The sequence below is a fragment of the Strix aluco genome, chromosome 3 (assembly GCF_031877795.1).
Source record: "Strix aluco isolate bStrAlu1 chromosome 3, bStrAlu1.hap1, whole genome shotgun sequence".
NCBI classification, from domain to species: domain Eukaryota; kingdom Metazoa; phylum Chordata; class Aves; order Strigiformes; family Strigidae; genus Strix; species Strix aluco.
In genome coordinates, this window is record NC_133933.1 from 31873430 (window position 1) to 31889730 (window position 16301).

The 16301-nt window shown below is 36.1% G+C and overlaps 1 protein-coding gene across 2 annotated transcripts in view; it reads left to right on the forward strand.

The window, feature by feature from the left end:
- MTA3 (metastasis associated 1 family member 3) overlaps window positions 1–16301 on the forward strand; it is a 142393-nt gene that overhangs the window by 18980 nt on the left and 107112 nt on the right. For both annotated transcript variants that reach the window (XM_074818021.1, XM_074818022.1), the window contains exon 4: window positions 3956–4082. In XM_074818021.1, coding sequence (XP_074674122.1) covers window positions 3956–4082 — 127 coding nt within the window. The remainder of the gene's footprint in view (window positions 1–3955; window positions 4083–16301) is intronic.

A 16301-nucleotide genomic window follows, 5' to 3' on the forward strand; every position in this document is an offset into this window, starting at 1 on the left:
CTTCCTTTTAAACTGAAGATTTACTCCTCCTCCCTGAAGGTAGCCTTCAGTGTTTAATCTATTTACTGTTGCAATAGACAAGGGGAGCACATGGTGGGTTATTTTGACTTAGTTAAGGAAGAATAATATGTTAGAGGAATTTGTTTGCTAGCTGATGGTTAACTATAATGTGGTTTGAGTTGCATTTAAACCTTTAAGTGTCTTTCAGGATTTACTTTTTTTTTTAAAGTTATTTTTAAACCATTTTATATTAAATGGGAGTATTGTGTTTCTAGAGACTTGCCCTCAGTTTATTTTGATTTTAGTTGTAAAAACAAGCAGTTCTTCCTAGTGTCACGCTTGAGTCATCACATTACTTAACTGTAAACAAAGACAGTGTATACAAAGTTTAGGTGGCATGGACAGTTGTCTCTTCTCACACTCACTAACACCACCATTTTATAACAGGGAATCCCACAAATTAAATGACAGAGGAAGAAAAAGTTCATCATGTTTTTAAAAGTGGTGGTGCATATGTAAAATGAGCGAGGATTACAGTTTCTTCCCAGTACCCATTGCTTGATTGAGTCAATTAAGCCTTATTTACATCAGAGGGAAAAAGGCAAGGGGTAAGTCCGCAGCACTGCCACTGAAAGTATCACCAGATCATTCTGGTTTTGAGGATCAGAGTAAGTATTTACAATCGCTGATTAGAAAGCCCATGTATAATAAATAGATGAAAAGCTTTAAAAGCTCAGCGGAGATGCCTGCTTTTGCTCTTTAGGATTTTTCCTTTAAATAATGAAATATTTCTTGTAAACCAGGAAAAGCTCTACAAGACAGAATTATCTTAAACTTCACCCAAGGCCCAAAGGGGATTGTGTCATTTTCAAAGACTGATTGTATTCATCTTTGCAGTCATACCTAAGACTTAAAATTGTTTTTAAGCTGAGCAATTTTAAATTGAATTGTGTTTTCTCTCTAATCTTGGATCAATGAGGCTTGTGTATGTCATCACCATATTGCTCCATTAAAATATTTGCTCACTCTGAGCCATTGCTATATTTCTCTTCCTGAGTGCTGAAAATGTGCTTAGCTTAGTGCTACTTTATGATTTCCTGTAGGTACCTTCCACTTCACTCCTTTTGAAGGAATAATCTCTCCTTGGATGGCAAATTAAATTTCACATGTGCTGCAAATGTGAGTCAGAAAGGTGACGAGATCTCTAAAAGTGCTGGAAGTTCGTCACCACTTGTTTTTCTAATAGGTGTTAAGGCCTGATCTGTGCAAAAACCTGGCTCGAAAGCAGCTATCTAAAGGTTTGTTCAGATGCAGAATTCTTTGTATTGCCATCAAGCAAATTGGTTTTGTATTTGTACTTGCTATCAAGCAAATTTAGTTTTATTACTTCTTTATCCAGTGTTTCCTTCCCTGGTACAGGTTTGTGTTATTGCTGAGGCAAACTATTGCTTGTTTTACTAAATGCTAATCCTACTGTTAAAATTGTTTTTATATTATAACAGTGAAGAAGAAAATTGTAAAATTATCCTGGTGATATATTGTGTTAAGAGTGGAACTGTTCTCTGCCTGGTGTGGTTTGTCTACTTACTACTGAGCTTGTCAGGTCATCATGAGTGAAACATGTATGTTTTATTTCTAAAAATACAACAGACTAAGTTACATTGTTTCATGTTTAGGTTTGGAGTGTTTTAAGAGGTGTGTGTAAGAGACCTTTAATTTCAGCTTCAGGCTCTTGGATCAACGCTTTCTTGGTTTATGTAAGATTAGTACAATATATGATTAAAGTTTTGGGTTTTTTAAAAATTATTTTTTAGTTTAAATTTTTACTCTGCGGGAGCTATTAAGATGCTTGAGCATAGGTGTCTAAAGCCATTTTAAACTCTCTGGAATATCATCTCTGTCTCCCTGCAGCCTGTGTTTTGTGCCATATCTGCAGTCAGATGTTTTGGATATGTCAATCTAAAATGGTCCCAGACACCTCTGTTTGGATGCCTAAGTTGCTTTCTAATGGACTGCTTTTTGTCAGCTGTTTTCAGATGGTTATAACACAGAATTACCTTGCTTTGATATTTTTCAGGAAGGAGAGAGAAAATAAATAGCCAACTGAGAACTTTGGACCTGTAGAATGCTACAGGCAGTACATTTATTAAAAAAAAACCAAACCCAAACAAACCAATAAAGCAAGCACTGGCATGTGTTGGTATTTTAAGAAGAAATACTAATGCTTAAACTTTGAAATACAAATGTAGCTTTTAATGGTCACTTACTGTAATAAACAGTCGTAGATATTAATTGCTTGAAACAGAAACCTTTTAACATTAATATCTATTTTTTCTTTAATTACTTGCTTAATTAAAAAAATGCTTTGCCTTTGCACAGATTTTTTTAAGCTTTATTCATTGTTAGGTATTATAGATGTCAGAATAATTCTGAACTGAGTTACGATCTGACTTGTACCTGTGCATGTGTCAGGTGATACTAAGGGAGTCTTATTTTCATTTTTGTTTTTCTTATTCTGTCTCCCCACAAAATATGCCAAAACAAGCAAGGTAACTGGGGGGGTCTACAGCAAGATAGACTTAAAGTGGATGGAATTGGGTTTGAAGAAGTTGGTTGTATCAGAGTGTATTGTTTTAGCACTTTTGTGGAAGGAACTGTTAGAAGTGGAATGAGCTACACACAGGCATGAATAAAGTATTGCATTTGGAGAGAACTGTGGTTGCCATGAGGATGCAGGCAGGCTTCGTTTTGAGGTAGTGTCTGTAGGTTGTTTGTTAAAATGGTTATTGTTGGAAGAGCGGATGAGCTGAGCTGTTGTAGTTAGTTACGTGAAATACTACCTAATGCTGAGATTTAATTGTTTAATTTCAGAGACATATTTTATAAAGTACACTTGGTTTTGCAGCTGATGGATAATTTAGCAGGTGAAAAAATGCCAAATCTTAGAAGTTATTGAAATATCTGTATTTTTGCGTACAGTATTCATGGAGACTTTTTGTCCTTTCTGGGAAGCTAGAGTAAGTATAGATGCGAGTTCCACATGTCCCAAGGATCCACTAGGAAGGCAGATTTCAGCCATGAAGATCCCAGGGTAGCCATTTTGGAGAGCCTGTCATCGTATGACATGTTAGCAACCACTGTGAACATTGCTCTTTAACTCTGTATGTGACGCTTTCTAGTATCTGCTTTTATTTCTTCCTTTATATTCCCAGTTTACAGTTTGTTTAAATCTTTAAAAGGGAATGATTTTCTTGGTCTTATCATAGATGAGGTAATACTAGAGAATTTCAGATTAGACTAATTATAAAAGATAGTTTTCAACTGAAAATATCCTTCAAAAAGAACTATAATTTATGGTTTGCTGTTATAGATGTTGTCTTCTAGATTAAATAGTGCTGTTTTAAAATAGAAATAATTTTAAATCTTATTTAAATATGAAAATAAACTGTATTTGTAGTCAGTTAATAATAAGGTTGACATAATGGAAAGCAGTAGGCTTTTTCAGTTTCTTAGATTGCAATTTGGCAGTCTTATACTGCAATTGTATTTAGTAAATTTCTCTTCATAGAAAGTATGCTTTTCTCCAGGACTTCTGTAAAAGTTAGCAACAGAAAATCTAAACCAGAACTGGTCAGCAAGCAAGAGGCACCCCCAGGGAAAAAACCAATGAAAGAAAATGAAAAAAGAATGAGTAATGTTGTTAGAATTGTTCTTACAGCTGTGTGAAACACATCAATGTGTAGTGCAGTAGAAAAGTAGCATAATTTTTTAAAGAGTTTAAGTAGAAGGTATAGAATTCAAAATACTTAATATTCTGTCAAGTTACATAAACTCTAGTTTTGTTAAACTCATCTTTTCTTTGAAATACTAAGGGGTGGGGGGGATGTCAAGTGAAATGGCTGCAATGGTGTTATGCAACAGAGTTAATTTCGACCTACGCTCTGCTTCTCTGCAGAAGAAGTTGAAGAAGAGTCTGAAACTACAATTGAGGTTGATTTGACTGATAAACAGAAACATCAGTTGAAGCACAGAGAGCTCTTCCTTTCTCGCCAGTATGAGTCCCTTCCGGCAACACATATCAGGTAAGAAAAAGTAAATATTTTTCTGTGTATTCTGTTGGAGTGGATTGCCTACCAGTGCCCACCTGCTTGTACACTTCAGCCCTATCTTGGAAAAGGATGTGTGTGATCACAGCTGAGTTGTACCAGGTTGTCCCATGATCTGCTTTGGAACCGCCTTTGGTTTTTCCTTCTGTTATTTCATGTTTGAACCTCAGAAGGGACAAGAGCCTCAGAGTTCTGGCTTGCCGATTGGAGCATCAGTTGATAATGTGGTATAAAGTCAGTTTGTTCCTACTTTGGAAGAGTTGTGTTTTTTAATTATTCTTCTGCTGAATGGAGGAACTTCGACCGTTTTGTCTGCCTAGGGAAGCCACAGATGGGTTTGGAAAGGAGGCAGTGACTCAGTGGTCAGATCTGCAGTTTAGGGCTGCATGCATTTAAAAATAAAATTGCCCCAACTTACTTTAGTAAATGTGAAGAAGTCATGATTGAGTTTGGCTAAATGTTGCAAAAGCATTTCAAGTATTGTTTTAAATTGCCCTAATGCTAATGTAGGAAGAGGCTTGCTAAAGCTCAAAAATGATTTCTTTCTGTAAATTATGTAAGTGCTCATGTCATCTCCTATTTAGCAGTCAAGCAAATTCTTTTTGTGTTGGGATGGGGTGGATCATGTACCTAGAAATGGGAAAAAAAAAAAAGAGCACAATGACAGGGGGGAGTGTAGTAAGTGTAAAACAAGGGCTCTTACACTGCGTTCTGAAGGAATTTTCATTTTCTCATTACATGCAGCTCCCCTCGGCCATTTCAGACCATAAGTGACTAGAGGCTACCAGAAAAAGAGTGTATATGCTCCAATAGGAGAAACACTTTGTATGTGCATGTGTGTTTTCTTTCATTGGCAAATGGGTGACTTACCTTTCTCACTGCCATCACAAAAACTAGAAGTTGGAAATTTTTGTATTAATCTCCTGTTCTTGATTCAGCTACTTGTTCTCTGATTTTGAGAAAGTCATTTAACTGTCAAATCTCTGCTTCTGCAACTATAGCATAGAGGTAATAATTCTGCACAGTTTCTTTTACTTACTTTGACATTTAGATATAGAAATAAGGTATTCTCTTTGTAGAGAGAAGATTGCATAGAAGTTTTGTAAATGTCTTCTCACCTCACAACTCAGGGAGCAAATATAATAGAGGTTCTCCAGGACATACTTCACAAAGAAGCCAGAAAAGCATGTGAATTCATGGTACATACAGCAGTGCACAGCAGGCAAATGCAGAGTGATGACTTGCATCTACTTTTCAGAACAGATCAGTGCTGTAGGCTGTGCTGTCATGTGTTACTAAGACTGTTACCAGATGAAATCTGGAACAAGCTTTATGCAGTCTAATGACGTTTTAACAATCTTAACTCTATTGTAAAAAGAAACAAGAAGGACAATACACTGTAGCATATTCCATATTTAGCTTTTTAACTTACTAATGTTCAGATTTTGTGATTCTCAGTAGTTTTCATAACTTGTGTTAGATTGTCCTGTAAAAGAAATGTGAATGTGGTATTCCTGCAACTTTTTCCCGTCAGTACTCCAAAATATCCTCCACAGCCTCTCTGCGTGTCTGTTTCAGTGTTTGACCACCATTGTGAAAATTTTTTTCAGGTCATCTAATTGGGCTTTCCCTTGTTGAAGCTTAATGTCCACTGCCTCTTGTCCTATAACTGTGCTTCTCTGAAAGGAGCCCGGCTCCATCTTACTTACATATTTTTTCATTAGGTAATTGAAGACAGCAGTAGGATTTCTCCCTTTAGTTGTCATACCTTAAGAGTGAACAAATCCAGTTTAGTATCATGTGTAGACTTGCTGAAAGTGTATCCAGTTAACTTGTTCAGATTGTTAATAAAGATGTTAAACTGTTGGCCCCAGTATCAGCACTTGGGGGATGCCCCCAATAATCAGCTGCCAACTGGACTATGTACCACTCACTACAACCTTTTCAGCCTGGTGGTCCAGCTAGTTTTTTTCCAATCCTGTCGTCTACTTACCTAGCCCATGTGTTACCAATCTGGTTAAAGCACACTATGGAATACACTGCAGGCCTCGCTAAAGTCAGGGTGGCTGACATTCACTGATGTCACTGGTCTAGCAAGTCAGTCATCTCCTTAGAGAAAGCTGGCAGATACTCATGCAATAAAAGTCTGAGTAGCTCCATTCTGTGGGCCTTTGCTCTTACCACCTGCAGTTTTAGCCCCTAGATAGGAACAGTTGTTTTTACAGGAAAAAATAAATGGTACGACGGAATAGAGTGGGGAATGGAGATCAGGTCTCTCAAGAGTAAGAATACAAAAGCTCAGTCGCTTTGGAAGCGAAGAAAGCTGAAAGTGATTTTAAAAGAATGGAGGAGACTGAACCATCTATAGTTGCTTTTGGCAGCTGCAGATCTTGAACTTTTACTGAGATCTGCAGCCAAGAAAAGAAAATGAGATTGGTTGACCTTCTGCTTGTAATTTAAGGGAATAAAATATTTTTATCTGGTGTGGTATATTTTTATTTACTTTTTAGTAATATACTTTAACTGGTTTTGTTTCATCTTTCTTCTTAACTTTACTCTTTTTACATTTTTTAAACTGAAGGTCAGAGAAAATTACAGTGCCCCGCCCCCCCCCCCCCCCCCCCCCCCCCCGGCCAACCCTATGATTGGGATTACTTTTATTCTAATTCTCAGTTACAAATACAGTAATGTCTCATTTATACACCTGGTGTCACTACTTTGTAGTTGAGATGCCTTGCAGTTATTTTAGCAGGTTAGATTTCTTTGATGTGCAAGTCAAATTCTGAAGTTGTTTGGTCTGTAATGTTGAGTTTGAATGATTCTGATGTACTTTGTTTGCTTTTGAATTGCTGAAATACAGTTTCATTCCTTATTCTCATACTTTTTATTTTGCTATATACATTATATGTATCTCTCATGATATAATTTGTTTTGTTATAAATATTGGGATTTTTTAGACTTAATCTTGTTTCCCCTTTACATTAGGTGTCACTATGCCATTTTAGTAGCTTTAGGAAGTGGTATAAGTTTTGGCACCAAAAAAAAAGCCAGATTTAGAAAAGAATTAGAAGCGGGTAGTGTAGTAGTAATTAAACATGGTAATGCTACCTTGTGGACGCAGTGTTCCTGCAAGTGGAATGTATTTAAGAAGGTATAATTGCCTAGCTCAGTGCAGCACCATTCTGGAGTGATGGCGTGTGGTACAGTACAAGCTGATGTACTGATGTTGGGTCTCAAAACAAGGCTTGTTACCTTAGTGCCTACTTGTCAAGTTATAAGTGAAACTATTCTCTCCCCTATCTGCTCAAAAGTGTAAGGTTAGTAGCATCCCTTCAGTGAATTATCTCCTTCTCTCCTAATCCCAGCATGTTACAGATGCAGTTTTGCCAGGCGCTGTAATCCCCAGATGTCCTTGTAACAAAGTTATACTGCCAGCCAGACTCACTCAACACTCTCCTTTATTAATGTCACACAGTGAGTGCACCAGAATTCATGCAGATGGTTCCTGTAAGTAATGCCAGTCCCAGAGAGGGGCTGAGTTGAGCTGAAGTTCTGTGTACTTTAACTTGGGTTTTCAGAGATTTGAGCAATTACCAAATACAGAATTTTGGAAAGGCATGAGAAGGCACAGGGGAAAAGTTGAAAGTTGTTATAAAGATGAAATTGTTTGCCAGTGTTGTAAAATTCACCATAAAACTTAGCACATGGTGAAATGGGTGCCTTGTATAAAAAGCTGCAAATGGTTACCTGATTTGGGCTTTAAATTTATTTTTCATTCTTAAGAGCTCAAGAGTTAAGAGGTGATTTAGATTGCTGTAAGAATTGCGTTGACTTCTAAGATCATTTGTAATTGATTTTAAATTTAATACTTCATATGAGTTGTGTAGAAGAATTTATCCATCAGGATTTATCTTGCCATTTCATTATCTTTGCTTAGTTCTTGTTTGCCAATAACTGTGTTTGTCTTGGGGTTGTGTTTTTTGTGTTTGTTTATTTTTTATTATTATTATTTTATTTTAAGTGTTTGGAAAGCATACATAAGCCAAGCCTTCTCAGATGTAGTAAAAATCAGGTGTGAATCTTTTAGACTGCTCTATACTGCAATAACACACATGCCCCCTTTGAAAAAAAAAACAACCTAATTTATGCAAAGAAGCTTGTATACAGACCATTTGACTAACATCAAAACAGCTTGAGAGTGGAGAAGAGTTTGAAAGAGTGGTGGCCATTTGTGAAGGGGAGAGAGGATTTTAAATATGTAATCACTTTGGTTGCTCTAATGTTGGTGATCTATTTGGCTGATGCAGTTGTGTGGTTTTTGTTAGGGTTAAAGAATAAACTACTATGTCAAAATTCTTAGTTACAGCAGGGTGACAAATATTTATCATGAGTGAATAAAAATTAAATTTTCTAAATTACTTCTGTTCAACAATCTTTCTGGTAAATTATAGTTTGAATACAAGTTTTTAAGAGTCCTTCCCTGGGACCAAAGAAGAGCAGTATGAGATTGTCATGACCTCTTTAGTTGCTCTTTTACCTGATTCAGGCCACCCAGTGTTGTGCAGTAACTGTTGACGTGATCCCAACTGTTTGTGCTTGAATTAAATTGTGTATTTCAGTGGGACATCCATGCTTGGCTGACAAACTTCCAAGCGATGGATAATTTACCGTATTTATAGTTTTATCAGTTGCTAATTACATGTGTTTTGTACTGGTCTACTCTTTTTATAAGGGGAAGGATTCTTGTCACATAGTATTTCTTTTATTTTTTTTTTCTCTTGGAGACTGTGTTTTCACTGAATCCTTTTTGCTTGTCTTGCACACAGTTTCAAGATGCTAAAATTTCTTGCTGAGCTTGATTTCTGCACTCAACATGACTGTGTATGATACCTGTGCATTATGTGCATGTTTGTCATTATGGAGATTTTTCAAATAACTATAATAAATATACGCCCTAATCTTTAATGGGGAATATTTATTTAATCTGTCATTGGATTAACTGTTTCTTTTATTTCTTAGGGGATTATATTTGTTGCTTGGCATAAGCAGCAAATTCAAGCTTTCTGTGTATCTATGGCCTTAATTCAGAAAAACTTTCTGAACTCTGATTCTGAAATCTTCAGTTCTATTTTATGAACTCTTCTCATACATACCCTTTATTTAAAAAACAAACCAAAAGAAACCCAAAACAACAAACCCCAAACTATCCTAAAATGCTCTTGGCTTGATTTATTCCGTTCCCACACAGAAAGGACTTCATGAGCCTTTCAAAGATTGTGATTGCATAAGATCATTTTATTAAGAACTCATTAATAGGATTGGGGATAAGGTGAGTGTTTGTGCAGAATGCCTGTGCATATGTGACATTAAAGGGCTTCCAAATGGACTATCGTTAGAGGAGCTCTTAATTTTTATCAAGGAATTTTGAGCCTCTGCATATTTTCACATTTAAGCATGTAAAGAGTGTATTTAATCTTCTAAAGTATTAAGCTGTAAGAATCTTGGTTTCCCTCAGTCCTGAAATTTTTCCCTGTATTAGTTTAATACATTTTTACTCTCTTTTTCTCTATATCTTTTGACATCATTCTGATCAATAATGCAGTCTAGAACACGGTGTCTTTTTTTTTTCAGTTTGTTTTTTTGGTCTTGTTTGGTGGTTGTGGGGTTTTTTTGGGGGGTGGGGTAGGGTGGGGGGTGTTTGTTTCATTTTGTTTTGTTGTTTGGTTTGGTTTGGTTTTGTATTTTTGGTTAAATTATCCCCTAGATACTGGGTAGACTAAAGTAACTTTGGTACCACTTTGTAGACATATCAGAAAAAGTAGCACAAGTATGTGCCGTTTATAAAAACATGTAGTGCTTACAAGCTGCCTATAAGGGTGTGATGATTTTTAGATGCATAATAAATAACTGTTTTATCATACAGCTTGCTTTATGCTGCACTTTTTTTTTCATGATCTCATCAGGACTTGCAAATATTGTTACTTCAAACAACTAAGGTTAAGGTGTAGAGAAATACTTTTTTCTGAATGTGGGATTCTTTCATTTAAAACACAGCAAATGGTCTGAAGCTTAAGCCAGATAGGGCAGGTCATTTTATAGAAGAAATGTTGCAACTTTTTAAGGCATGGCACCTTAGCATTTAGTGGTACTACCTCAGGATTTCTAGTTTTGGCATTCTTGGCGAAGTAGAAGTTTCTGACATACAGGGTGGTGGTGTGTGATGAATTTATATACCTCTGTGTGTATGTGTGTGTGTATATATATATGAGATACAGTAGCTAACTTTTAAAAGCTTACTTTGAGCCTTATAAACCTGATTTATTTTCTGGCACAAATCAGACTGGATAAGGAGTGAATCTGTTTTGCATAGGAATGTGCTTACCTGATGATTTGGATTGTTAAGAAAGGAATTCTTCCTTTCTGGATTGAGTTTATGTAGAGCAAAGGGACTTTTGAAGCATGTCTGCTTGTTTGGGGGTTTTTTCTTTTTCAATAGAATTTGGAGAATTCTTACATGAATTAAGATGAAAATTCAACATAGGCCAGAATCTTGTTTTTGGATGTGGTCAACTGCCAGTACTAGTGGTGGAAGGTTGTCACTTAAATACCTGAAAATCATTACATATTTCCCTTCTAGTGATATAATTGCAAAGTGGGAGTCTTTCATATAGTGCAAAACTTTTAAGTTCAGTTGCATGGAGTGATGTGCTTTGCTTCTGAGCTGGGCAACCTTGTAGTGGACTCGATGATCTTAAAGGTCTTTTCCAGCCTAAATGATTCTGTGATTCTGTGAAAAATCATTCCTAACCGGCCTCCTGTGTTTTTTTCAATACATGAGCATTGCTGTTGCTGTGCTAAAAGTAGCGATTTTTTACTTTTTAGCATGAATTAATCCTTAGAGGAAAAATATCAATGACTTGAGTTTCCTACAATAGTTTATAGAAAGTATGCTTATTTTGAGGTATCAAAACACATAGTTCTATTGTGCCCAGACCAAGAAAACATTTACATTTCTCTGTGGCACTCAGCGCATTGTTCTCTCTACTCAGTGTTTTCTTGCAAACCCTTCTCAGCTACAGAACACAAGATTCCGTCGGTGATGTAGACTGGAGCAATACTAGTGTAAATCCAGTTTTAAGTGATAATGTGTTAAAGCTTGTTTCAAATGTGCGTACATTCATAGATTCATACATTTACCTCTTAACATTTTCTGCAACTATTAAGGTAAGGTACTCTGGTAAAGCTGTTGAATGCTTTGGCTTTTCATCTAACTGCGTAGTACTTTAAACACATAAACCACGTAAATTGTTACTGAATGCAAAGTCTTCTTTAATTTTGTCTTTTGTAAATTTATTTCACAATTTGAATACTTTGTCCTGTTTAGATTGTGACTAGACAACAGTGGTGAGAACTATATAAAAGTTGGAACCTTAAGAATACTCAAAAAAAATTGAATGTTATCTACAAATTACGTTTGAATCTGTCAGTTGTGCATGATTGCTCCAAGAGATTGCCTTTAAATCTTACCGATTTTGAGTGCTCAAAATCAGCACTCCAGCTTTAATTAAGATTAAAACTGAATTTTTTGACTAAAAGCCACATGTAGCATAAAAAGCCTGGGCCATCCGTATGATCTTATGCATATGTTTAGATGTCAAGCATTTACTGGTTCATTTAGATGCACATAAATTGCTGTACATTCTGTTTTTAATTTTATTTGATCAGGAGAGTGTTAATCAGGTAATACCAAGTTTATTTATCTATCTTTTGGCCACAGATACACAACCTTGTACTGTTTGGGAGATTGGTATAATTTTGTTGGAGACACAGATTCCAGTAGTATTCACCTATCAAATGTTTTTTGCTTGCTGTTTTTTTTTTTTTTCTTGTGTTTAAAACAGCTCTGTAAATGAGCAGAGCCAAACTGCAGTCAATTAAGTATGAATCAATAAAATGAAGATCTTTGTTCTGTTAATTATAGATACTGATTGAATATTTTAAAAGTCAAACTCTAGTTAGGGGTCTGTTGCAGATTTAAATCACAATGATGATGCTTCTGTTTTCTTGTTTTTAGTGTTGAGCAGTTGCTGTCCAGTTGTAAATATCTCTGCAATCTGGAGAACTTGAAATTTGCTATAAAGACTTTAGTACATGTCTGTCAGCATCGTTCTGTGCCCCTTAAACTTCTCTTAAAAGTAAAATATGCATGTACTCTTAGTATCGGCTTTCCATAACTGGGGAATCAATTTCATATAATTATCAGAAGCTCTTTGGACTCTGCAGTTCCTAGTCTGTGGTTTGGTGATCATCATTGCAATTTAGACGGCTTGTTAAGGGATCAAGACTTGGCTCAGAGTGGTTATTTGGTAATCTTCGAAACACTTTCCCATTTAAGACAGTTAAGGAAAAACCTTCTTTATTTAAGGTATCTCTCTCCTCCTCTACTCAATATTTGTGCCTTTTTTCCCCCCTTTTTCCCTTTATGCTGAATATGGGAAAGGTTTCTCCTGAGTTCTACTCCTGCACAAAACCTTTCTGCCCCTCTTCATTATGTACTTTCTTTTTTAGTTTAATCTCTGGTTGTCACTGAAGTAACAGCATATGTTAAAATCAAATCAGATTTTCCTCACAAGCATAATATTTCCTAATATTCTTTCATTTTATTCTCAGACTGTCTAGTTAGTGACTCACACTTCTGTGTTCCAAATCTCTACTGAGAGACCAACATTTCTTCATCAAGATCAGCAAGAGACAATTGGTGTATCTGTACAGAATTACCCAACATAATTCTGTCATATTCAGGAGGGCTATTAATAATTGTTAATAGCAGAATTTCAAAGTCTGTGGGATCATGCCTGCATATATTATTTTCTTTCCTCAACTTGTATCTGAATGACCAACACTTATCAAGTTTCGCTGACTTGGTGGGAACCCAGAGCAATGAGTTCTTGCACTGCATCAATGTCACCCAAACTGCATCTACGTTCCAATAGGAAACTTAGATGATGTGATACCGTACCCGTGAGGCTGCCTTTTCCACTCCGATGGTTTGTCCTGGTTAACAGGCACTAAGCATTTTGTTTCTTTTGTAATTTCTTTCTGTAATTTTTGTTTGCATACCTCCTGTCCCAAGGAATCCTTATTAAAATAAGATTTGTTCCATAGGCTGTTTTATTCATTTGGTGAAAACATGAAGAAATAGCCTGCAAGAATAGCAGAATGGGAATTGTAGAGCTTTCCACTGGTTTAAAAGTAGGGGTTGTGCTGAAACAGACAAGGACTTTAAAAGATCAAGACAGTTGATGTTGATTTCAATTCATTTTGGTAGTTTTAAAAGATCAGAGTTTGCATCAGTTTTTTAAAATTTTGGTAAATATTTGAAACTATATTTTTGATTACTTTTTAAGAAAAAACTTATTAAATGACAGTTAGACAGACAGTGCAAACAAGAAGTCTAATTTTTTCTTTCCCAGATATGCTATTAAGTGTATCTTCTGGAGAATTTGGTGTTTTGCTCTAGGTTGTTTAGCCAGGCTATGTTGAAATGTTTTCATAATCTTATCTTGTATAATAGCCTTGGTGCAACTTTTTCTGTACAGCTTGAATTCTTGGGCTGGTTATCATTGTCTTGTCTTCACTGGAACAGGTTAGTAAGGGCAGTCTTGTACTTCTCTGTTCTAAATACTGATTGTTGTCATGGTCTCGTCTGAATAATGTTCCCACATGCTTTTCATTCCTCCATTGGGTCTCACTCAAATGTGGAGCTTTCTTGTCTTTAGTTTTCAAGGCCTGTTAGGTCCTATCTCTGCTTACTCTCTTTGAAATCTCTCCTTCAGGACTCACATGCCAACTGACATCTCATATAGAGTGTTAATTTTGAGTAGCTCCTTATTGAGTTGTCCAAGACAGTCTTATCTATGACTGTCTCACAAAGCTGCCATTTATTTTCTGGTTCTTTGTTTTGATGCTCCTTTTCTTTGGTCCACAGTAAAAGAAATAATAATTTAAAAAAAGCTCCTCAAAACAGGGGGGGGGAGGAGTGGAATAAGTCATTATATCCTTATGTTCACTGCACTGAGACTTCTACCTACCATGATGACTAGTATGTCTTGCCATTTCCTTATAATCCTTATTAGCACCTCTGTGCTTTGCTGCTTCAGTTGTAGATGGCTAGCATTTTGGTTTTGGGACTTTATGGTCCTGACTTTCTGTTTGGGCTGTTTAAATAAATCCTTTTCTACAAAATCATTAAGGCATTTTTTCCAAAGTAGTATTTTAGAGTATTTTTGTGGGAAGTGTTTGAGTCTCATTTCTATGTTGTAACAGAAGGGCTTTGCTGAGGTATGGAAGTGTGTTGTAGGCATGAAGAAATTGGTTGTTAGGCATCCCTTAGCTGATGGCTGTAAAAGATCAGGAATAGTCAACCTACTGGTGGAGTCACCTGAAACATAAAAAAAATTACAAGCAGATAAGAGCATCTAACAGATGAGAACAGAGGAAGGTGTAACATTTGACGGTTTTCACATGGTTAATGCTTTAAAGAAAGAAAAAAATAATGAGTTGTAGCTCTGGTTCCTAGGACAGGGGAAGCAATTGAATCCTGAGTGGTTTATATGATAGAGGTTGGTAATACCATGAGCATATATATAGGCAAGCTTCATTGTCTCCTTTTACTGCAAGACCTCTAAATTACTTTTTATTGCTGACTGATTTAATAATATAACAAGCTTTGTTGGTATTGTTGTCAGCTCAATGGAAGAACTTCTTATTTGTGACCAGTTCAAAGTACATCTAAGAGCAGGAAGGATTCTGAAGGGACAATTTAGTCTCATCAGAATTAAACTGTAAGTGAAGACATAAAAGCTAACTGATTTTTTTGTTTGCGGTTATTTGTACATTGCTGAGGTATCTGAAATTTTCCCTCAACATTCATACAAGATAATTTTTGCGTAATTCTGTAGGAAGTAAAAATAATTTTTCTGAATGTTTTTCATTGTGAGGAAAAGGTCAAAACCAGATATGTAATCTTAACGTCATTGAGACCTTCTGATGCTATTTACTAGTAATTCACCTTGTTGATACCCATTAAGTCAAGAATGCTGCTTGTTGGAGTAGTATAGCATAAATCAGAGAATGGGAGTCAGATAAGAGGAAGAAGGTTTCACATCTGAATAAATAGTAAACAACTCTCCAGTTGTTGTGTGGGGTTTTGTGTGGTTTTTTTTTTGGTTGGTTTTTTTTTTGTTTTTTTTTTTTTTTTTTTTCATTTCATGGAAGCTGGGTAGTTCTTTGTAATTTTTGCCTTAGTTTGCTTAGTTTTTGTGACACATTTCAGACAGGAGACTCCAGCAATAGAACAGTGAAACTGTAGCATTATACTTTACCAGTCTAAAGAATAGAACTTTCAGAAATCCTAGTGTCTTTGCAAAGAGGGTATCATATTATTTTGGTGTGCAACTGATTTTGCAGTCTGGTAAATACAGTGTATGTCCTCTTGTCTCTGTAGGTAGCTAGCTCCCCCCTTGTTTTTCTCTATGCTAGAATAGTCAGATTTTATCCTGTTACATTGATTCTATATTTGATACAACTCCATCTGTCTCAATTATCTGAAATTGTTTAAAAAAATCAATGAACAAAGTTCCAGAACACTGTGAGGAGGAGAATATTGTATTTAAATCCAGAGAAGCTCAGAGTGTTTAGATACATGCCTTAGAGAAAGAACTCCCAAGTCTTGTCGTAATGTGGTTTAACCCACGTAACTTTCTCTCCAGGGCATTTTGATTATTAGTACTGGAAGAAAGGGTGAAAAGTGCAGTGGTGGTTGGAGAATATTTAGGGACATATCACTGCAAATCTGTATTCACTTATTTCCTAGGCATCCATGATTGAGAGATGCCGGAGACAATATAATGAGCTAGATGCTTGGTTCAACCCAGTAGACCATTTACAATAGGCTGAGAGGATTTTCCTCTGATGGAAGAGAAGAGGAAGAGGGGATATGTAAACAGTAGGCTTTTCTGTGTTTTGTAAAGATTCTAAACAGAGGCAGAAAGGAGGATCTAGGAGACTATAGACCTGTCAGTCTGACCTTGGTACTGGGGAAGGTCATGGAGCAGATCATCTTGAGTGCCGTTAAAAGTCATGTAATGGACAACCAGGGGATCAGGCCTAGTCAGCATGGGTTTATGAAAGGCA